This window comes from Melopsittacus undulatus, chromosome 10, assembly GCF_012275295.1.
Source record: "Melopsittacus undulatus isolate bMelUnd1 chromosome 10, bMelUnd1.mat.Z, whole genome shotgun sequence".
NCBI lineage: Eukaryota > Metazoa > Chordata > Aves > Psittaciformes > Psittaculidae > Melopsittacus > Melopsittacus undulatus.
The window spans coordinates 13,950,765-13,975,021 of NC_047536.1; the positions used below are offsets into that span (position 1 = coordinate 13,950,765).

Below are 24,257 nucleotides of genomic sequence, written 5' to 3' on the forward strand. Positions count from 1 at the left end.
AAATCAATGTTGGTAAGCTGATGAATTATTTCCAAGTTTGTACCAGCATCTGCAGCAACATGAAAGAAAAATCACATAGCAGGGAGATTACAGCTGAAGAAGCAGAGCATGGTACACAAATTGCCAATATTTTAGGATCCTGTAGATAAGTGTTGCTGCAATATTGCTTAAGAGAACACCTCAAGCAAAAAATTCTATCTCACAATATAGTCATCCAATATAATTAACTGGGCTTGACCAATCTAGCTGGAAGGTAGCAGTAACAAATACCCAACCTTATGTGCCATCAAGGAGAACAGGTTTGAAAAGGTGTGAGTAAATGCTTCATCTGATCATGGAATTTACAGATGCAATTTCTGCTGGAACAGTTGGCTAGCTAGATGCACATGGAGAATATATATTATGGACATATTTTACCCAATACAGATATTAATTTTCATTATCACCTTAAGCTGTGATGTCTATCAAGAATAGATATACTGCTGAAAGCTTCCTTCCTTACCCAACAGCTCCCTCTCCCACTTGACCCAATAGCTCCTCATTTTAGGTTTCATTCCCTCTTCCTCAAGGTGGAACTCAGCTTTTCCCCAGCAAGCATCAATCTCCATGCTTTTAGAACAGTTACAAAGCTCTGCCCTAAAGTAGTTTCCAGCAAATCAGAAATATGCACACCTCAAACATAAATCAGTTTTATACTCCACACTTCTAAAGAGCCTTCGGGGGATTCCTGGAGGGGTCAGCAATGGATGGCTCACTTCTCTGTATTGCCTGGTGGGGAATACAGCCACCAGAGATTTCAGGATGAATGCCATAAATCTGGAGCCAGTCCAACACCATTCACTGCTGAAATATGTTCCTTCCAAACTATATTTGTGTTCTTTAAATAATAACATATCCATAGATGATGACATGCCTCTCATCTTAGAGAAACAGCAATTTTCTGCATACATGCAACATATGTGCCTACATGCTTGGGAAATAACAACTGGACTGAAAAATAACAATTCAGCATTTTCCTTTAAAACTACCTTTGTGGTTTGGGTTTTTTTTTTTTTGGTCCAAGTAGGACATCAAGGATCTCAGAACGTTGCTGCAGAGCTACGAGAATCCATGTGATAGAGCAGCCTTGATGGGCCATGCTGGGAAGCACAGGGCATGCAAAGCAATCTCAGAAAGCCACGATGGTGTTGAGATGGGGAGATTATCTTGGGGTATAATTTCAACCTGACCTAGTGAAATAGAATCATGGAATAATTTGGGCTAGAAGAGACCTTAAAGCTCATCCAGTTCCAGCCCCCTGCCACAGGCAGGCACACCTTCCACTAGAGCAGGTTGCTGAAAACCATAATGAAATGCAAAGTGAAGCTATGAGCCAGGGATGTTGGTTAGGAAAATACTCTAATTGTCAATGAGCTAGAATTCAAGGGGATTTTATTGCAGGGTTAATAACTTATTAGCTAAACAATGTTGACAAGTTAAAGCCATTTTGATGGAATGCATGTTTCCCCACCCTTTGATATATTTGTATTACAAATTGACCTGTCCACATTGCTGATAATATAGATCTAGAAGAATACAGTGATTTTTTGTTTCCCTTCAGCTAGGCTGTCACATCTGCCAACCTGCTACTTTCTCATTATGGAAGACAACAGGAATGCCAAAAGTGACATGTCTCATTCTAACAACCTCCAGTCAGATACAGCTCCAGGAGTCATATCCAAAAATCACTCATCTGAGCATATTTAAAGTATGACTCAGCTGGGTATGTGCTTGCCAATTCACTAGACTATCTTCATGCTGATTAATTAGGCGCATGCTCTGCTTTAGCTCTTAGAACAACTAAGCCCTTCATTTATTACTCACTTATTGAATCTTTGTGACAATATAAAGACAACAGACAAATACATCTGCTAGCACTCTATTTTTAGATGGTGAAAATCTTGAGATCCCCATTAAACAATTAAAATTGTTTAATTATGGCCCTGAGCCTGCTTATCTAATAACATTTATTAATGAGAAATTAAAGACACCTATAAGTTGTTTTTGCCAGAGCTGCCAGGAAACCATTTAATCCATCTCATGCATTACTGATGTATGATTAAGGCAATTCAAACAGTGATACTTAGGTCTGTGCTAATAGATATTTCTAGGCATCATATGCACAAGCAGCTCCTAGAAATTGCATTCTGGGTGTTCAGAAACAGAAGAACTTTCAGAAAATCAGAAGAAAGATGACAAAGTTAGTAGGTGGGCTGCTATTTCTGTCCATAATCCAAAGCTGTGCATTCAGATGTGTATGAAAAATGTTAGCATGACTAGAAATGGGCATTAAAAATCACGCCTGTACTGCTTGTAACGGTGAAACCAAGTTTCAGGAAAGGTAAGAGGTTGGGTTTATCTCATCCATGCACTTTTCATTCATTTATAGCTGATCAACAGGAATAGGGATCAAAATGCCCTTTGAATTCCGTGGGTCTTGGAGAGAGACGACAGGTCAAGAGAAAGCAAGAGACAGATGGGAGTGAGAAAAAGACCCCTCTGTGGCTCTGTTAAGTTACAGAGAGGCCAGGAGACTCTTTAAAACAAAATACAACATCTAAAGCAGCACAAAATGACAAATTGGAAGCTCTTCACATTACCAAGGTCATCCGCAAACCTCTCCAACACTGTGGCACTGTACCAGAACACAGTGCACCCAAACAGATGTGACGGAGGCTTTGAGAGAATAAATCAGATTGAGACTTTCTGATGTCACTGAATGCTGGTCATTATGTTCCTCAGCTTGCTAAGCAGCCAGCCCGGCAGCCTGCTGCCAGCATGCAGAAATGAGCAGCTTGGGTAGATTTTAAGCAACAAAAAACATCACCTGAATAGGCCAAAAATGGGAAAGATGCACAGAATGCTGTACCCTTAAACTGCTCCTACAAGGCTAACTCTGGCTTATAGCAAAGCACAAACTTTATATAAACACTCAAAGTATGTGCTTAAGACAAGTTTGAAGTATTTTTGAAGGGTTTTTTTCCTACATCATGTAATAAAATAAAGGAAAAAGATAAAATTACACCCAAATGAAGTTCCTCAAAAGTTCAGAAGTTCCAAGCAAGGAACTTTGTTTTTAAATTGAAAGCTGATAAGCCATTAACATAAAAGCAAAGATTCTGAGGAAATTTATAACAGTCAGTCTGATTTTCAGCTTCAGATGTAGAACAAGTCTCTTCATACTCAAAATCCTCTTGATGGACACTCATTGTTATGCCTTGGGTTTTGTTACAGTATTTTTGCAGTTTATCGATTACTATCTCTGTTCACCTGTTCACTGGCTAATATTTTGTACTTGTCTTATTTTCATTGCCTACTTAAAATTCACTGAACCAAAACCTCATACAAATGACTCCTGGAATGCAGCTTCAAGTTGCTGTGACTTTGAGAACCCATTGATCCAAATATGCTCCAAATAACTGCGTGTCAAGCCTTTATGGCAGGGTTAATTCACTTTATGGCCTTCTTAATGCATGAGGTTTTATGTTTTACTGTATATCTGCTGGTTTGAGTGTGCTGTGTTGAATTAAATGCATATGTGGTTCAAACAGGTCCAAGGTGATAACTGAGGCTAATTTTAAAGCACTTTAAACAGCCTTCCAGTACCTAAACAGGCCAACAAGACATCTGGAGAGGGGCTTTTGACAAGGGCAGGTAGGGACAGGCCAAGGGGAATGGCTTTAACCTGCCAGAGGGGAGACTGAGATGAGCTCTTAGGCAGAAGCTCTTCCCTGGGAGGGTGCTGAGGTGCTGGCACAGGGTGCCCAGAGAAGCTGTGGCTGCCCCATCCCTGGCAGTGTTCAAGGCCAGGTTGGACACAGGGCTTGGAGCAAGCTGCTCCAGTGGAAGGTGTCCCTGCCATGGCAGGGGTTAGAGCTGGAGGAGCTTTAAGGTGCCTTCCAACACAAACCAGGCTGGGATTCTGTGAATATTATCCAGATTTGTGGGCTTTTAATGAAAACACAGAAGTCAACAAAACAGAATGCACACTCATTAGAAAAGAGGTTATTTAGCAAAAATAGAGGTTCACCATTAGCATCACAGCTTGCCAAACAGCAACAATGATTTATGCACCTGTGCGGGGCACATGGCAATAGTCATACACACCAAGCTTTTCCCACCAAGCAGCTATTGGAGCAGGGTGCTCTGGTTTAGAAAACAAAATCAAGAGCTTTTTAAATTACTTTGTCTATAAAATCCCACATACGAAAGTTTGAGAGTCCAGTTTAAGCAGCAATCAACTTGTCATTGGCCTGTACTCAACACTTCCAACAGTTGAACCCTGGTTTTCTTTAGAGAGTATTAACCACATACAAGTACTCTGTAGCTCTGATCACTGAAAAAATTAACCCACATTTTCTGCCTTTCTTTTTTAGTGTCCCAAAGGGACAGGCATCAATAAAATTTCCTATCATCCAGCAGAAGGAGACAACATGGGCCTTTTCCAAGGAAGGACTTCAATGAATGCTTAACTTACAGCATGAACATAAAGTAATGAGGATAAATGGGATGACACAAGCACTTATTTTTCCACACTTAGTAGTTTGGTGACCTAGGGATCCTTGCAAATGGTGCCAAGATACGTATCAAGATTGCACATAATACAGTAACATGGAAACAAAATGCAGAAAACATCATTCCCAGGCAGAACATTCAGTAAAACACCTAACAAACACATTACCAGAAGACATTCAGAGAGGTTATCACCATACACTCTCAGGGTTACTCAGAAGCCATATACTCAGGTCTACAGACCTGGCCAGCTCACCAACATCTCTCCATTGCCATCAACAAGAAGCACAACAAAATACACAAGAAAACAATAAGCCTTTTTTAAGCAAACTCCTAGCTCATGCTTATCCTTTGGAGCACACTAACCTTTAGAAACAAGCCTTACATAGTGTTTCCATTGAATGAAACACAAAGAGGAATTATAATTGCTGACTGTATCTAGAAAAGCAATGTTGCCATCACAGATATTCCTGTTTTTAACACCCAGGAGAGACAAAAGCCTCAGGACTCACGGAAGGCTGTGTAGAGCTCCTGCAGAGTTAAGTGGCCATCACTGTTGTAATCATCAAACCGGAGAAGGTCTTCTAGTGTACAATCCAATAAATCATCTTCCAGGTCCTCCTCCTTCATTACCTGTAGCAAAGAGAACAGGAAATCTTACATAAAGTGAAAAGCTACAGACCCCCATCCTGGCTCATCCAACAGGTTTTCCATTACATAACCTCTGGGGAGAGATATATGTATCATATACATCACTATGTATTTGCTTTGTGAAAACAAGGAAAGTCTGGTTTTCTTCTCTGTAGGTAAGGATAAAATGTGTTCCTTGCTTTTAGGACTACAAGAATGCATGGTATTTTCAACACTAAAAGTGTTTTTCCAGCTCCTGACAGTTTGTTTCTTATGTATTGCAAATATTTCACACACTCAACATTAAAAATGGTGCGAGCTTTCGAAGTCATACATCCAAGTTAGCAAATAGCCAAAATCAGACCTACGCATAACAAACATATTGGGTTCTCCTGATTTATTGTAGAACGTGAAGAAAACTGCTGAAGTGTTGCATCTTCCAGGCAGGAAAGCTTTTTGCTGTAGTCCAGGGACTCTTTTATTTACTAGTCTAGTCCTGGCCCATTATATTGAAGCAATTTAAAGTAATAATGCTAAAAAAATGACCCTTCCCCTGGCAAGTAAAAGTGGTCAATAAAAGTGAGATCAACCATAACTTCCAAGATCAATCTTCTAAAGATGGAAATTTCCCTTTGTCTATCTCTGTATTGGAAATTGATTAACTTTTCATAAGACTGACAAGTTTTTACTAGTCCTTTTGATTTAATGTCAAGAAAAAAACACCCCAAATGACCACAAAACACTTCAGCTGCAACAAACTCGGTAGATTTATGAATCTGACTTTAAAATACATTAAAGTTTTAAATGGAAGTAACATTCCTATTACCGCCAGTTTTAATAGCCCTGCATGCCCATGGCTGCAAAACACTGCCAGGTTCAGAGGAAAAGTATTCAATGGGGTGTGCCAGCAGCCTGGATTCAAAGCTGCTCTAAATAGAGGGGGATGGACCATCTGCTTCCTAAAGCAATTCTGTTGTAGAGAATAATCAAGTGGGCAAAGACCCTCATCACCTTCCAGTGCAAGGAGTTGCCCCAATGCAGGACTGTCCTCTCTGGAGGGTCTCTGCTTCCAGTTTCTCCTTTGGGGTGAATCTCTCTGCAATGAGCCTCCTAAAGATCCCCCTGCAGGTCTCAAAACTGCCTTTTTCCTGCAGCAGAGCACGTTACCTGCCTCGTGTTTTTCCTTGCACACAAGGTTATAGTGCTCGAGAGACTCTTTTTCCTTTAAATATAAGAAAGAAAATGCATGGCAGCAGCTCCTGCAGCAGCCAGAGAGGAGGAAATCCCATTGCACCATGCTCGCTTAAGCTGCCTCTACCCATGGGTAATGAAATTCCCATCTTTGGGGGAATTTTGAAGTTGCAGAGAGCCAACCCAAATCAACAACAAAGCTGCTAACAGGGCAAAAGAAGGCCCGGCAAGACTGTAATATGCAAAATTAACTATTCCTCATTACCTAAAAGGAAAATCTCTTGAAAATGGGAAGAATAAACTGGTCACATCGGAGCACGTGAAAATCATCTCACTGCTTGAGCTAACAGGAGAAATCAAGAATTAACACTCTACACATAAACTGCGACCACTACTGCTGTGAGACCCTACAGCTGCTCTGCAAATGTGTCCTCAGCCCAGTCAGGACACTGGCCACGTTCCCACCAAGGGGTCCAGGATCAGCATCATTCAGGGAGGGATTGAAAGTATCCATGGCTTATCTGCACTCTGCATTAACGGCAGTAGGATGTCTTTGGAGAGGTGATCATGCTGTCAGCTCTGCAGTACTGGTGGCAAGCTTTAGTGGGGTTTTTCTTTGGGCGAGGGGACTCCTAGCTGAGGGCTGAACTTAACCTGGTCCATCCAACTGCAGTGTGCTCCAGATGTGCAAGCACGTTTACTGGTTTTGATAACTGCAAATTGAAATGATAATAGTCAAGGTCTATGCTTGCGAGAGAGAACCTGGGCTCCCACCACATCTGCAAATGAGCCCAAAGGAACTTTGCAGCAGACCTTAAAGCAGTGAATCCTGCTCCTTTAAAATGCAGGTCGCTGTTTCTTCTAATGGTAATGGCTTACAGGGTGCCAAACCTTTATTTCCATGAGAGGTGTGTTTTAATATCCTGACAGAATAAGTTTCATGTAAAAAGAGGGGGGGAAATGGGAGTGTAAACCAGGCACTTATGCAAAAACTGGCTTTGAATTCAGATAAAAGTGTTTTCTTCTACCTACCATGTTTTTATAAAAAAAAAATCATTGCATTTAGATGAACTATTGTATATATTCATAGCTCTGAGATCTAAAGGAATTTCTGCTGACACTTTGCGTTGTGCAGAAAGGACCATGCATCATGTCAACAGCCTGAGGATTAAAATGCAGAGCAAAGTGTCCTACACAGGAGCGAGCTGAGGGAGGAGTGAACTTGAGTCTATGCTCCAGCTTGCTCACAGCTTGCATTTACACACTGCAACTACAACGTGCTTCGTGTTCACTGGGAAGCATGAGCACAGATGAGATGCTCCTGCAGAGCACAGGGGGAAGGGGCAGCTCACAGGTCCCAGGCAGGTATTGGCTTCCAAAAGGCTGTTAAAAGGCATCTGCTTCTAATAACATTGAAAAGACAAGATCTTCCCACACCTGGCACAATGCATTTCCTCATTTTTACAGGATCATTTTACCAGCTCTGTATGTGCAAGGAACAAGTTCAGGACACAGAGTAATCAGCTTGAGTAGCTGGGCTGTGAGCTCAGTTCACTTTACCAATTAGATGAATTCTAACAGCACAGCATGCCCATCACTAGAAATAACAGTTTTCTTTCCAGCTCCCACGCTTTCTATCGTTACCCAGTTCTGCTCATCACCTCAATCCCCAGCATGTGCTGGGGGTTTGGGGAAAACAGACCTGTTAAAAAATATTCCAGCTTTGTTGTCACATTACTACATGCAAATGCACGGTCCAGAAGGTCGGGAGGAAGAATTAAAGAGATTTCTTCCTTACCTACACACACCTAAAAAATCCGCATTAATTCTCCCCAAGCTGGCTAGCTGGAAATACTTCAGAAGATGATGGCTAGCAGCAAGGATGAGGATCTGTTTTCAGAGACATGGATGGGGCTGGAATGCTGCCATGTTTGCTGTTTGCAGAGGAGCTTCAAATGTTTGAGACAGCACCATCTCCCCAGAGATGCAGAGAGAGGCTCACATGCTGCAAGAGATTTTCCTCCTTTACCTGCTGCCAGGCTGGATAGTTACAAACAACTGTTCTCAGCAGAGTGCTGCTGTGTTACATTCAATTCACACTGACTGAAAAAAGCATTCCACTTCATAATCCCATTGTCACTGAACAATAAACTCACCTGCGCCAGTTCGGAGCTGCTGAGGTGCCCATCACTGTTCACATCCAAGTGCTTAAACAGTTTTTCAACTAAAAAGCGCTTCTGGGATACTCTGTCCTTGGCTGGGCTGCTCGGTGGGCTTTGCCGATGAGCCTGCAGGTCCAGGAGGATGCTTTTGAGGCGGCTGTAGTCTGCCATGGTACAGGTGTCACCTACAAGGTAAAGCCACATTACTGGACATCAGATTAGCCTTCATCTTTTCAAAGGACTGAGCTCCTAAAGGGAAAGACAAGGCACAGCCAAAGACCAGTTGTCTGCATGTACAGCACCACTCAACTCTGCACTTGAGGAGCTCCTGAAGTTGTTACCTTTTATAATAGTAGCTGGCAGTTTTGCTAAATCCTGCTGTCAAGGATGCTCTCCAGCATGCTGTTTTCCAGATTACCAGGGCTTCAGTTACAAACTTCCATGCTCAGCTTTGTAATCCCTATCCCTATTAAACTGGCTCTACATTTTTCTATAGATAAATTCATCTATGCTGGGATTCCAATGTGAAAAATGAACCTGGAAGAGCTCATGTTTAGGAAGCACCATGAACAGAAATAAATGGTGCACCTGAGAGTCACCCTGTGCCAAACACGGGGTTGATCTGAAGGAATCCTTAAAGGCAGCCCAGGGTGGTCAGATAGCTGGAGGGAGGACAGTGAGGAGTCCCTGCGGCTACGGTGTCACTGGTGCCTGGGCACATCACCTCACTCCAGGCTGACATAAACACTTTCCTCAGCCCCTGACCAGGGAAAAAGGTTATCATCACAGAAAAGCCCTCGAGCCCCTTGCTCTGAAGCAGCACGGGCTCGGCTGGAGGAATCACATTGAACCTTCATGACCCTAAAGCTCATGCTGCACTCACAGCAGCCAAGTCTTCTGCGGCTCTTCCCTAGAGAGTGCCTTGCTCTGATTTAAGGGCATCCTTCTACAGAAAAAAAACATCCTGATGGCCAAAAGTGGTATAAAAGATGTTACAGCCTTTTTTTCTGCTCAACTGCTGTCCTGCAGAGCTTGGCAGAATGAAGGATGGCAACTGTCCTTTGTTGTGCAAATCTGTTTGCTTTAGTGTAGACCACGACAGGAACCTGGCTGACTCTGCCTTGGAGGAGACCCTGGAGCACCCTCGTGCTCCAGCTGTCCCCTTCGATGCCCTTTTTCTTGTATTGTATTTTCCCTAACATAGATGTCCTTATTCTCTACAATGCTGGTTTCAAAACCAACTTTTTGTTCAAGTCCTATCACTGATCCTACTGGTGGATTAAATCTAAGGGAACTTGGTCTCACCTCAGTTTAAGGGACAACACCCTTGCACATCAGCTCCCCAGAGGCTCCAAACATTATTCCTCTGAACAGCAACTGAAGACTCTGGCACACTGACAACAACGTTCCTGCCTGTCTTGCTGAGCTGCACCATTTCTCATCTTCTGGTCCCGCTCCAACCAAAACCCAATTAAGATTCCAGGTGGGAAGCACTCCTCTCATATCAAACATCAACTGTCAACCCTTCATATATTGTGCTCACAGCTTCAAAAACACTGTGACATGAGAAGGTGAGAGGACACAGAGGCTGGACATGCACTCACCGGTCAGGTCAGTGCCTTACTGCTCCATGAGCAGTAACTGCAAGACAAGGCTCATTTTCCACCCTGAACTCAGACCCTTCTTGTTTCAAGAGTTTCTCACTGGGATATTAAACAGCTGCTGAATTTTTCCTTCCCTCTAAACAACCTCCAAAGAGCTCGTGGCCTCAAATGAGATCAGGCTCATCTTACAGGGGAAAAAAAAGCCATTCAGCTACTATTAGTCTATGTGCATAACATGTAGATGTTAATGCAATGGCAAAATACAAGCAAAGAGCAGATGTCACAGAATGCCAGACTGGTTTGGATTGGAAGGAACCTTAAAGATCATCCAGTTCCAACCCCCTGACCGGTGATGCACCCAGGCTTTCGACTGTGTCGCATGGTGGGAGCCAGGAGATGCTGATCTGCTTTCACTGCATCACAGCCCTCTTTGATTCTCCCATCCTCTGAAAACAAAGCCTGAAAACAAAACTGCTTTTCCTGTAAAAAGCACACACTGATCCAGGCTGCACGGCAGCCCATCTGGGGAATTTCAGAGGGTCAAAGCCATGCTGCAGCCTCCAGGCAAATGTGACGGGCATGAAGAATGGAATGAAGGAAAGAGGGAGGGCAGAGGCAGTGACAGCCTCTGGCTGCAGTTCCCAAATCCTGCTATAAGCTCACTAACCACTCTTCTCCCACCACCACAGAACTGCTGTGTCTAGGGTCAGGGACCACTGAAGCAGCAGAGCTCCATCCTGCGTGGCAGGGTGATGCCGTGCCATTGCGCACACAGCAAAGAAAACCAGCAGTAAGACAATTAGGTCCCTATTTAAACAGTAACACCATCTCCACACGTTGTTAGCACACAGTGCAGTTGGAAGGTCAGAAGGTGCCCTCAGCCCCTGTCAAAACTGCTCTAACACCTCATTACCTTCACTTCCCTCAGGAGAATGAAGACTCTGCAGCTCTGCTGGAAGTGGGTCTCTTAGCATCACTGCACAGCGTGACTGTGACAGGCTCTGTGGGGCTTGCACCTCCGAGCTTCTTCCCCTGCCACTGACACACCAGAAGGTTGTGGTGACACAGATATGTATAGAAATCATAGAATACCAGGTTGGAAGGGGCCTCACGCATCACCTGGTCCAACCTTTCAATAAATATATACATATAATTTATACATTTAATCTCACTGCAGTGGGAAAAACAGGAGGAAAATCACTCCAGATCAAAGGAAAGATTATGTTTGACCTGGAAGTATAACCTTATAGTAAGTCTGGCCAAAATCATTCATGCTTGGGATGACTGAGCTGGTGTTTTGCTGTGCAACCCAGACCTAATGATGTTTTAAACACAACTTCAAGGCATTGCAGCGACCAGACAGATACTGGAGGCACTTCATACAAGCCACTGCCTGCTCCTCCAGCTGCAGCAAGGATGAGAAGGAACAACTTGAATCATTGGGCAAGCCAATGCAAAGGACAGCTCCACTCTTCTATAGTAAAGATCCTTCTCCTCTTTTACTAGGCATTATTATTTCGTGTTTTAACCCATCTTCCTTACAGAGACTGCTAACAGTCCTTCCTCAGAGCTGATTGCATAGGTGTCACAAAGGACAGCCCTGTACTTTCTCTCCTTCCCATCAGCCACTCTCCTGCTGTCAGTGACACTTGTAATCTTCTTACATTGTGCATAGGATCTACCAGCTTTATCTACTAAATGCCATCTCTTTAGGCAGCATCACCACCCCTTGTTCTGTTCTTCCAGGTATTACAACCATGGCTGTTAAACAAAAAGAAGCACAGAAAAGCCTCTGCATGCCTTCTCGCTTATCCCCGCTCCTGTCTCGGCTTTGCTAAGTACCCCCAGCAGCTTCCTCTGCAACATAAGCTCATCATTAGCAGGTTATCTCACCTCAGACTGCTCACGTTGGTATGTCTGGTTAAGGGATGTGTCTCAGCTTGGTTTCCTTGTTAGGAGCTGCCTGGGGACTTAGATTCTGTCTGCAATTGCAACCAGAAGCCTTCCAGCCTGCATGCAGGGAGATGACCAGCAAAGCTCTTCAGACAGGGGTTTCACAGGACTTCCTCCCTGTTTGTGAACAGCAGGAATGCCGCTGTGTGTGCTTTCAGTGCCTGTGCTGTACTCCTGACAGCCCATCTCCTCTCTGTACTCACAACCGATCTGCTCCGGGCACCATCCCCACCACACAGCTGGGGGAAGTCACGCACAGCGAGCCGAATACACAGATTTGGGGTGAGCTAAATCTGCTGTTCTATCTTCCATGGCCTTAACTAATGCTGTGCTTGATCACCCTTCTTCATGACTTTATTTGAGGGGTGGTTAGAAAAAAGGCATGCATTTTACTTCTCTATCTTTAACCAGCATCTCAGTCTGTTTTATTCTGCTGACTCCAAGAGAAGAGAAGACCTAAGGGCATACCAGAGGCATCAGACATCAAAACTAAAATGCTGACCATCTAACACAGGGTGGGGATTTTTCACAAGAACTGTAATAACATAATACCACTATATCTGGATTCCAGCTTAGAAACTCCAAATAAATAAATAAATAATACAAGTCCACCTTCACCATTTCAAGAGACTCCCTATCACTTCTACTCTTTTGAACACAAACCCAGTTTGACAGCAACGCTTTGTACAACAAACACAAGCTTTCCCCAGGAAAAGCTGCATGGGTTTTGTCCTGTGATAGGATGCTCTGGGCAGAGTTGCTTTTGTTCCCATCCCACTGCTGGAGGTCAGCCTGCATCTGTCCGGCGAGCTCTGTGCCTGACTTTGCAGCCCTATGAAGAAAACACTGGTGACTTTCAAACAAACCTCACCCAGGGTGCAGCTCCCTCCCGTGCTCTTTGGGTAAGACTTCAATACACTTCTCATGCTCAACACAGGGATTTCTAGCGATTTTTCTTGCAGAAATGGACCATTAAATCCATCCTCCAGCAGCGTCTCCCCATCCCCAAACCCTGCTCCTGCAGCAGCCGCATCCCTGTGATGTTGGATGGAGCAGAACATGAGGAACCAAACTGCAACACCCCACGGCCAGGGAAGGCCATGATTTCCTCCTTCATGCCAAGGGAGATCTCTAAAGAAACCATCCCTTTTTATCCATTTCCAGCACTTTCAAAGCCAGCGAAGCCTGGCTCTGTTTGAATGTAAAAACCAGACAGACAGGCGAAGAAAAACAATGAGACAGAAGGAAAAGAAAAGAAAAATCCAGTGTATTAAGGTCCGATTACTAAAGTGTGGCCAACAACTGTCACATTTCCACACTCCGCACCCTCCAAGCAATGCTGTTTCTTGCTCCGTTTTGCAGCAGCTACGTAATTCATCCTGTTTAGCACTTCTGCATGCTTTGGCAGATAAAATATTGATCAGCCTGCCAAGAAACACAGAGTGCCATTCTGTTTTCATGTCAGAACTCAGTAATGAACTACATTTATCAAGAGCATCCCCTCTGTGAAAGGTCAGTGGTGGATGTGGCTAAATTATGATGACAGATCATTAATCCAGCTCCCTCAATAATTGCCCTCTTTAAGAGTTTTTACTCCTGGTTTCTGTGAATTGTAGCAGGTTTTACAGCGGGATCCCAAAGCAATCTTCAACCCAATTCTGAATCAAAGCAGATAATGGAGAAACAGCAAGGCTGAGGATTAAAGTCTCCTTCAGAGAAGTGCAGTTAGCAAAGTAAAAATAAAGCGAGGAAGTGCAGAGCTTGCTTTGATGGGTACCACTAATCTCCCTGTAAAATACTGTTGTGCAAGGTGCCTTACAATGCAATGATTACTAGAGATGTCAGTACTTTAAATACCGGCGATCCGATAACACCTATAGAGTGCCAATCCCAATGTCCCTGGTGTTCAGCTAACCTGACAGTAGGTGTGAACTTAGACATGTACAGAAGTCTTTAGAGGATTTAAGCCCCACTGGTTATTGAGCTATTTCTCAGTACCACAGGGGCTGCACGAAGGGCAGATGACATCTGCAGCTCTTCGTAAGATCTGTGACAAAAGCTGGGTAGTCATTAGCATCCAGGCTAAGAGTGTGATTATCTGCACAAGAAGGTATATACAGAGATACAAGCTTCTTGTGACCCTCCAAAAACTCTGGAGTAAGTTCCCCTCAGTGCAGGCCAGGGCTCCAATCCTGGAAAATCTGCAGTGATGCTGCTAATCCCACCCATCCCAACACAGAATTAGACTCTGTATGATATCCCTGTAGGGGAGTTAGGACATGACGACTGAGCATCCCACCTGGATCCCACAGCATCCTCTACCAGAAAGCCTCCCACGACAGCAGCACCATGCTTCTGCTCACTGCCACCACAGGGAAACATAACAACAACTCAGTACAAATAAACCACCACCTAAGGTGAACTCCAGTGGCACTCATTTTCCAGGCAACCCTTCCCCACCACCAAATGTGGTAATAAAGAACTGTTTGGAGCAAGCTCAAGAGTGTAATTTCTAAGGCAGGAGGCACAGGGGGGGTTATTTTATATGACAGTTGCCCTCAAACCATGCTGGCTATTTTCAGCTGTTCCTATGGCAGTTTTTGAGCTTCAGGAAGAAATCCAGTGCAGGAGGTGGGAGCATTAAGCTCTGCTTTTTCACCTGTATCCATGGGGCAAAAAGGATGTGGCTACTGAAAATAACATTTCTAGACAAAATTAAAAGGATATGAGAAAGTTTTTGGTTTCAAAGAGCCCATCCTTTCACATAGTTCACTCAGCCTTCACCTGATATTGTTCAAAGCATCAGACAATGACTAAACTAAAATGTTAAAGGATACAAATTTATTTATGAGTGTGGCTCCTTAATTCCTGTGCCATTTATGGCTAAATTGCCCATCAGCAACATCCCGCTTTCGTGCATACAAACTGAAAGCATCAGCATGCCTCAGCTGCAGAAATGGGGTCCCAAAACATCAGACTGCTGAATCTCAGCAAGATGATGATGTGAACTCTTTACACCAATAATCCATGGCCTCATGGCCTGTTTGACTTGGCAGAGCAGGTTTAGACAGGGACAGGAAAATTAAAGATGACTTCAGCTCTTCAGGGGTCTCATTTCAAATCCCAGTTCCTCCATGCAAATTTTCTATCTGTCTCTTTCTATCTGTCTTCCTCTTCCTTTAATTGCTCTGTTTTGCACAAGCATGGAGAGATTGGATGGACGTTCCTTTTCCTGTGTGGTTGGAAAGAAGATATAAACCCTGCTTTTCTCAATGAGCTCCCAGACAGACTCCTCTGAGCAAGCACAACAGCTCGCTGCACTGAGAGAACACTGAGAGAGCTCTATGAAATGCAGAGATTTCTTGCAATTTAGAGATACTTGCGAGTTTTGAACCTTCTGCTGCTCTGACTTTTAGAGGCTGCAAGTACAGAGCAAACCAATTCAGGCTGAAGAGAAATTAACCCAAACCTGATTCTATAAGAAATCATTGTATCAACCATTTGACTTTGGATCACTCAGACAAAGCTTCCTATAAAATACCAGCTGGTGCTTTGCAGCAATTACACTGCAGGTAATCACACAGCAATGTTTCTATAATGTCTGATAATAACCCAAGGAGCATCCTGCTGCCTCCAACCACTACCAAAGACCATGATCTTCACTATCACTCTGCAGAGGAAGCCATGCACCATGGATATGGCATTTAGGCAAAGCTGGATCATCATGCTCCCAGTGCAGCGCTACCACTCCACCTCCTTTACACACAGATAAACCCCTCAAAGTATCTGTTTTAGTCTTGATTTGAATTTACAGGTTAAGAGCAACTCTGGCAAGGTTCCTGTTAAGTGAAGCAGATGTTTAACATCATGCAAATCCCTGAACATTTCCCATCCTTCAGCTGCTGCTGCTGAATAAATTCAATTAACAATAAAAGCCCAAACTAACTTGTCTTAGGGATATGTTTCAGTTAATAAGATGTACATTTATCAGATAGCTATATATAATTTAGCAGCAATGGGAAGCTCACCAAATACATTACAGAAATGGAATGGAATATATACTATGAAGTAGATACTATTAAACAATAGACATTTACAACCTGGAAAAGGTAAAACTTGCCTTGGTGTGTATTTATTCCAGTATTTCATTTTATTACAAGAAAAAGCAGTCATCTATTACTCTGAGAGCTTTTAAAATACATTAACAACTTACAGCATCAGAATATAGATCGCCCATTCTATGAACAAAGCCTTTATTCCTACCTTAAACAATTACCTTCCAAACTGCATAAACCTAAATGAATCACACCCCACAGCCTCAAATGCACAAGGAAATAAATGGATGGATTTGAAGCCTTTCATGGGAAGCCCAAGAATTACAGCTTGGTTTACCAAGGTTAAAAGCAAGTTAGAACTAGAGGTTTGAAAAGTAAGTTAGAAACCTAGAGGTTTGTAACCTCAGGCAGTGGTACGGGCAGGAGATGTTAAGGAAGGAGGCAGGAGGAAGCTTTCAGGTGGGAAACACACAATAAATGTCATCTACCAAGTGCCCATCACCACCTAGGCAGTGTGTCACAGATTTATAGATTCTTTTAAAGCCAGAAGGGATCATGTGCACACTCTGACCACCCCATTACACAAAGCGTCAAATTCAAGTTGATTTTCCCTGCAGCAGCTCCATAATTTGCTTGCTGTATGGCACAGCTCCTAGGAAGGTTTCCAGCCCTGATTTAAACACATAAGAGCCATTTTTTTCTCAAATGATTACTTAGTCTCAGTGGGTAAAAATGCTTTATTTTCAATTTGCTCAACTTCAGTTCCCATCTCCTGAATTTTGTTACGTATTTGGTACGATCTGGTCCATCAAACTGCAAGTATCACATCTCACACGCTATCTCCTTCTAGGTTTGTGCTGATGTTGAGCTCAGCTCGTGTTGCCTATCCCATCTGATGAGCTGTGGGATACAGTGGCTCTCACTAAAGGGGCTCCCATTCTAGATGACTGTCTTTGTTTCCTCTTTTCTGGGAATTGTATCCCACTTAAGGCAACAAAATGACCATGCCCAGCTTCCAGTCAGCAACAGGCAGCTCTGCCACAATTCAATACCCACTACCTGAGCTGGCTCAGATCCTTCATGGCACTACAAGGTGATGCTCCACTACCCACAGAGACCACAAGCTCATTCCCAAGCCAGGGATTTCTAGCAGATTATGGTGCACAATTGCTTTCATCCCACCAGGATATCTCAACAAAAAAGCACTCAGACAGTGTTTCCAAATGCTATTTAGCATAAAGAAGATGTAACTAACAGCAGTGTTTGGGTTGGGAAGGTTTCCTATGTGATGCCATAAGCATGCAAGGCTGCTGCTACTGCTGGGCTTATTATTCGCTGCCTACTGAGTATCAGCTGTTATTTTTGTGTTGAAAACCTTAAATTGTTTGTCAAACCAGAGAGAAAAACAACACTGTTGATGCGAAGGGTTAACCAATGTACAGGGGGTTAGGGTTAAGCCACTTGCCTGACAATGTTACTACTCATTCATGTTTATCCTACTCACATGTGCACTAGAACAGGATATAAGAACATGGCTATTGATAGGAGGCAGGGACCGTGACTTGGTTCCCATCCTTTAGAAACTCAGACCGGCTGAAATTGGCTCTGCGATTTGGACAATAACCAAGCCTCCAGGGAGCATGCATAAGGACAAGGGGTGGAAAAGTTCAGGCTCAAGGAAGACTCATTTACTTCATCTTGAGACCCTTGCCCATGACCACCAGGAGATACTGCGCAAGCGCAAAGGACCTTTTAGCTCATTATAATACAAAGCCAGGATAGGACATAAGTATGTATAGGTGTGTTGTATAACCTCATACATATGTATAACTTTAGAGCATAAATATAGAGTGAAATGATGCTGAGGTGCGCATGCCTTTGAAGAAGCGACCCCCCCATGTGCCTCGGCGCTGAATAAAGCATACCTACTTTACAACTTTAATGAGTTGTGGAGCCTACCCGCGTACCACTGTGAACATCAGAGCAGGCAAAGAAGGTAACACCATGCAGTCAAGGCAAACAACTCCTAAGAAATCTCTACATTGCTTCTTCAAACTACTCAGTGGATGTAAACACCGTAATAGAAATCACGAGTGAACTATACATGATTGATAAACAGAAAACCGGTGATGTCTAATGATTAATTTATTCACAGAGTCACAGAATGGTTTGGGTTGAAGGGACCTTACAGCTCATCCAGTTCCAACCCCACCTCCCACCGGACCAAAGGTTGCTGCAAACCCTGTCCAACCTGCCTTGAACAAACCAAACACATCAACAGGGAAAAGGTGGTAGAACATTTCCACTGTAACCAACTCACAACCCTCATTTCCATATGGAAAAATCTCATCACGACGTTAACCCACACAACCTGTAATTTAAATCAACCAAACCAAACATGCTTTTGTTAGATAAACAGTACATTTGCTCTTTATACCTGCTTCACTTGATGATGCCGTGCAATCTGCTGTTTGACATTTTACAATCCTCTACCTTATTCCTATTAGAGAAAGCAAAATTGTCTGGATTCCTCTGGGAAGTAACCAGTGCTCACTTTTTTATGGCTGACTGGCACATCTATCACATACTTCTAGATAGCAAATATATTATTTGGAAGCTTTAATAACCGTTAAAGCCCTCTGGCACTAATGTAAATTTTACTGATCCTGTTCTGCTCAGAAACACTTACCTTTCCAAACAATTCACTGGCTTCTCCTGTCAGAAGGAGCAATTCACAATCTCTCCATGCTAGGGACCCCATGAATCTGACTCCCTGGTACTTTGCTTTCTTACTGTCTGGTTTCTTATCTGTACCATGAAGAATGCATGGGAAAAGCGGCTGGTGATGCGTATTATAAAGGCTACTGCATGCCATCCTTAGTGATGGATGTAGGCGAGAGCACTACATTTCTTTTCGGGATATTTGCGTATACAGGTTTTCCCTCCTGTCTTCTTGGAGTTACTCTTGCTTTATCACAAGACCACAGCATCTGCCCGGGGATGGCTTCATCCTCTACCACAGGAAGATTTTAAGCAATTCTGGGCCAGCCACTGCCCATGGTCACCCTGTTTCTCACAGTAACATCCCCACTCAGAAGGGGTATGATGTCTATGACTGCCGTTGCAGAGGGAGAGCAGAGGGTACATGTACAGGCTGGCAACTAGTTCTCATGATGTTTTCAATCCAAATGCAATAGGAAAACACCGTAATTCCCCCCCCAGGCTGTGTCCTTCCACATCCTCATAACTAAAGGCATTCAGAGAAATCCACTGCAATACAACTGCTGATTTTAAGCATTTCCTCCTCTTGCAGTTGAACTCTCAAGTCTCCAGGACTGCCTTGCTAAGCACTGAAGGACAATACAGCAAGCAGGAGTATTTATTATTGTTAAGTATGTGTGTAATGGTTTGATAACGATGTGCTGTGACTGTTGTTCAGATGTCATTAGGGGAACTCTCAGGCATCTCATTAGCAGATCGCAACATACACCCTAAAGGGCATTACTGCAATTATAAAATCTTAACTTCTAAAGTGGAGAACAGGCACAATGAGGGAGAAAGTACTTACCATAAAGGACTAAGAAACCTCACACAGAAAACTCTTATATTGGTCCAGCAACAACAGATTAAAGAGAAACATTTACAATAATGCACATGTATGCCTGAGGGTTCACTTACTCCTCCAGAATTAGATGAGGTCAAAACTATCTGCTGTAGTAATTATAAAGTTTCACAAAACAAGTGTTGGGTTTGTGCTGTTTTAATCCTCCTACACAATATATGCACCCCAGAAATCACAGAGCCTCCCATAATGAATAGACAACATTTGCCACAATGATGTCCTGACTATGTAAAGTGTTAAACCCCATCCTTTCCGTATGACAAGCAGTGTAGACAAGGACTCTGGTTCCTACAGCACCAACTCAGCCAACTGACCACAGCATTCAAGCCAGCTTTAACCTCCCATTTATAATTCAAACCTATACCACTCCTCCTGCTCTCTCCCACTGGAGTCCAGACAACACAACCAACTACATCTGTATTTCTACTCAAAATTCACATGATGAGGAGCAAATACAGATCAAGAAACAGAATGAGCAACCAAAAGCTCACCAATGCAACAGGCTGTATTTTGGGGGTGAATTCCCCTCCTGTTTCTCTGTGGGATTTTTCTTAAGTGCTATAATGGTAGATGATGAATGGGACAGTCATCTAAGCACTGGAAGTACTTTGCTACTGTCAACACAAATAACCTTTCTGCAGTTCAGGGTACCCATTCTGGAGTAGAACTGCTGGAGGCCTGTCAAGATAACAATATCCCCACACTGAACCGTTGGCAGTGGGATTTTTCATTATAGATGTCACTGGAGTACAGAGGGAAGCTTCTTCCTGCAGAAATAAAGGGGTAAAAACGTGTTTTTCATGAAGATTTTCAGCACTGAGAGTGACATATTCCAGGGTAAAGTACAAATGACAAATCACTGTGTTTTGATCTGTGAGAGCTCTATGCTGAGCCTATGCCTAGAGGGAATTAGCACAATTTAAAAGCTGGGACACAGGGAAGGAGGTCCCTGGGGCATAGTACGATTGTGCCAGCACTTCTGTCCCCATCCTGCAAAGTTCCAGCTTGTGCTTTGCCTAACAGGCTCCAAGAAAGGGGCTCCCCAAATTTCCATCTTTCCTTTAGACAAGGATTGACTCTCCCAAGGCAAACCTACGCACTGCCTGGTTCTGCCTCAGCCACAGAAACCCTGAATCATGGCCATGCTGAAGAGGATGCCCTTAGCACCCTGCTGCATCATGACAGCCACCCCCAGTGTCAAGAGAGTGGTTCGGGGTTAGAAAGAAGGAAGAAAAGGAAAGCACTTCCCTCAACTCCTCCAACAGAAAAGAGTTTAAGTGCTTTGAGCAACCTGCTCTAGTGGAAGGTGTCCCTGCCTGTGGCAACAGATTGGAACTGGGTGAGCTTTAAGGTCCCTTCAACACAAACCACTCTGTGATTCTATGATTTATAGGATAGCTTTGTACACATATTTACCATCTTAACACCTCCCTGCTCTATACCAAAGCCCTCACAGCTATAGTGGTGAATTTGTTTCATATAGCAGGAAATCATTTCATTTCATTCTCTGCTCCATATTCATAACACTCAGTATTTATTTCAAGTGCATTAAATATAACACAAGAGACAGACACAAGTGCTGTATCCCTTGGCTCCCAGGGCGCTGCTGCCTGATGAACTGACACGACTCCATGCCCTTATGCTCACATAAACCATCAAGTGCCACAAGGGTTTAGGTTTACTCATGATTTACAGCCAGCCTTCATACCCACAGAGATCATCAAAATCCCACCTAGCTGTGTCCAAACAGCACAGGACACAAATGAAACTCAAATCACTGAAGAGGATCAAACACTGACATTTATTATAACTGGAGATTAAAGTTCACTATTGCTATAGAGAAGGATGTTAAAATGCTGAGCAGGTTTAGTTCGCCTTCACTGTAAGAGGCTGTTTGATGATGCTAAATCTGATTTAACATAGTTTTATTGACATCAATTCTATTTGGTGAGGGCTCTGAAGGAAGAAGCAATGCTCCTGCTTCGCACTCCCAGCCACTGGGTACCCAAAATGATTTTCTCTGTCAGGAGACAGGTGTAGTTTAACCTGCAGCACAAGGCAAGGGTCATTCACTGAGTTGGGCATCACACAGTGCTTGTGTTGGCATTACAAGAGCCAAAATCTGGGTACTGAGTGCCCTGAAGAAGCAGTGTAAGTAAGTTTTATGTAAGAAGCCCTTCCAAACATGGCAGGTTCTGTAGATATCTTTGGTGATAACACGTCTGTTTCCCTGGTGAAAACCTTTTCTAATCATCTCTGCAAGTGTACAAAGACTTCATGTTAATGAGTCAGGTCAGTTTATACATGGTCTTGCACAAATGCTTTTCTCCTTGTCTTTAGCATCACATAAAATACACCAGCTATAGAAAACCACTGAAGGTTCCTGCTCTGGAAGGTAAGCCAAGGAATTTAATGGCATTTATTAGAAGCAGGGTCAGGCCCTGAGTCATGTCAGGTCTTTCTCATCCACCATGTGGTTTTGTGATGCACAAACTAAGATGTAGCACTCTTGGCTGCTGTTTAACCATTTGAAACAGGATAAAAAGCAAAAACATGATTCAGTGTTCAAGTTTTAGTTAAAAATTTAGCCAAACCACATGACGGGTGATGAAAACTGGTGTACCACAGCCCCATCACCCTCCCACAGCCCTGCCCACCTTCCATACATCTCAAAACCACAACTAGGCACATTAGAAAAGTACCAAAAGCCTGCCATGTCTTTATCACTTTGCTTTTAAAGCATATCAATGGTAACATACTAACACTGCAATTATGGGATGACTGTATTTTTCTGCCATGGACGGCCCTTTCTGCATAGGATTGCTCCCACTATGCTCACCCCAGTTTTATGATAGTGGAGTTTGCACGACATAGCCTTCATGTGTAGCACAGAAAAGCAGACTGGAATCAAGATCTGGGCTTATTTATTTCAGCATCTTTTCCCTGCAGCCATATAAATAAATCAGTGCATTTTCTGTGTTTTATTTCCCATCCATGTAAGATAGAAGTTTGGTTATTTCTTCTGCCTAGGCTGGAATGACGTCTCTAAGAAAAACAGCAGATGATTCAGCCCATCATTTGATAGCTTTGGCTGCATCCACATCAACAGAATAGGAATAAGTTAACCATTCTCTCTGTTGGTTGGTGCATTCTGATAAGCAGTGGCCACTCACATTAATGGGACTAAGCTCCCAGCCCAAGCTTATCCAAGCAAGTGAAATAACCCTTTGAGTTCAGTTTTGGGGTTTTTTGGTGTGTGTTTGATTGGGGTTTTTTTAGCGGCCAAGCATCTGAAAACCTATAAAACTAATAATCTAAAATGCTATGCTTCACATTCTAGGATTTGTAACACCACAAACAGTTTTGAGTCGCAGCCAGTCAAGCAGAAAGTATCTCTATGGCTGTCAGATACATTTATTTCTGAGCTGTGAAAAAATCATATTGCTATCTAACATAAGGTATCATCCTGTCATCCCAAAGATGCCAGCCAACAGCCCGCCGGCCTAATTCCTATTCCAGAGGTACCGTGAGAGACCCACACACAAAGTGTGATGGTGGCATTCAGGAGTAGATTTGTATTAGCAATGTAAACCTGTGCGTGTTTTAAAGTAATCTACAAAGATTGCACATGTTAAGGGGTGCACATGTTAAGGGTGCAGAAAGTCAACAGGAACTCAGCCTGTGCCACCTGAGATGTCTAGATTGCACAAACATATAGAGAAACTACGGAAATGGAATGCCACACAGTTGTTTCTTTGCAAATCACTGTGCTCATCATTTTCTGCCTCTTGTATCCGCATGGAAAACACAACACATGCCAAGGCCCTGAGCAAAACTTCAGCAGAGCAATGTCTTCATGATGCTCCTTAACCTCTCATTATTGTTTCCTATGACACACCAAGAACCAAGATTTCCTCTGGCTGTGCCATTCCTTAGGTCACATTTTGTCCATGTATTTTTTAAAATCTTTAGTGCCTTTGCCTTCCAGGTCATTCATTCCCTTCCAACAGACCCTTTTCCTGTTCCCTCCATACATCCAGGCTGGGAGAAGCCATCATAGGAAAACATGGGTGAAACCTTAAGCATCTGAAACCAACCTTAGAGGTTTCCAAACCACAGCCTCACCTGCTGTTGGACAGCTTTCCTCTGCAATGCTTTATCAGGATCTTTTAGCAGCATATTTTATGGTGTAACTGTTTCCTTAGAGATGTTAAAATGTCAAAACAGTTACTTTGCTTCTATTTATGCAGTCTTACTAAAGAAAAAGAATTAAATTCTCAAGTCAGGTAGATCTTCACAGTCTTTCATGTTAAAAGAAATTTTGAGAAAGCTAAGACTGAACTTAAAAATAAAAACCATTATTAGAAGCCAGAGAGACATCGAAATCAATTTCTCTTCCCAGTTTTAATTTATTAATTCCTCATAAGGCATTTAGAAAAGCTTTATGTGAGAAAGGGGGATGCTCCAAAAGCAGCTTTCCACAGGTATG

General features: G+C 43.1%; 1 protein-coding gene across 1 annotated transcript in view; it reads right to left on the minus strand.

The window, feature by feature from the left end:
• The window catches only part of FSTL4 (follistatin like 4), a 199,296-nt gene that overhangs the window by 91,221 nt on the left and 83,818 nt on the right, over positions 1–24,257 (minus strand). The window contains exons 4-5 of the mRNA XM_034067179.1: positions 8,529–8,719; positions 5,064–5,184 (exon numbers count right to left, since the gene is read on the minus strand). Coding sequence (XP_033923070.1) covers positions 5,064–5,184; positions 8,529–8,719 — 312 coding nt within the window. The remainder of the gene's footprint in view (positions 1–5,063; positions 5,185–8,528; positions 8,720–24,257) is intronic.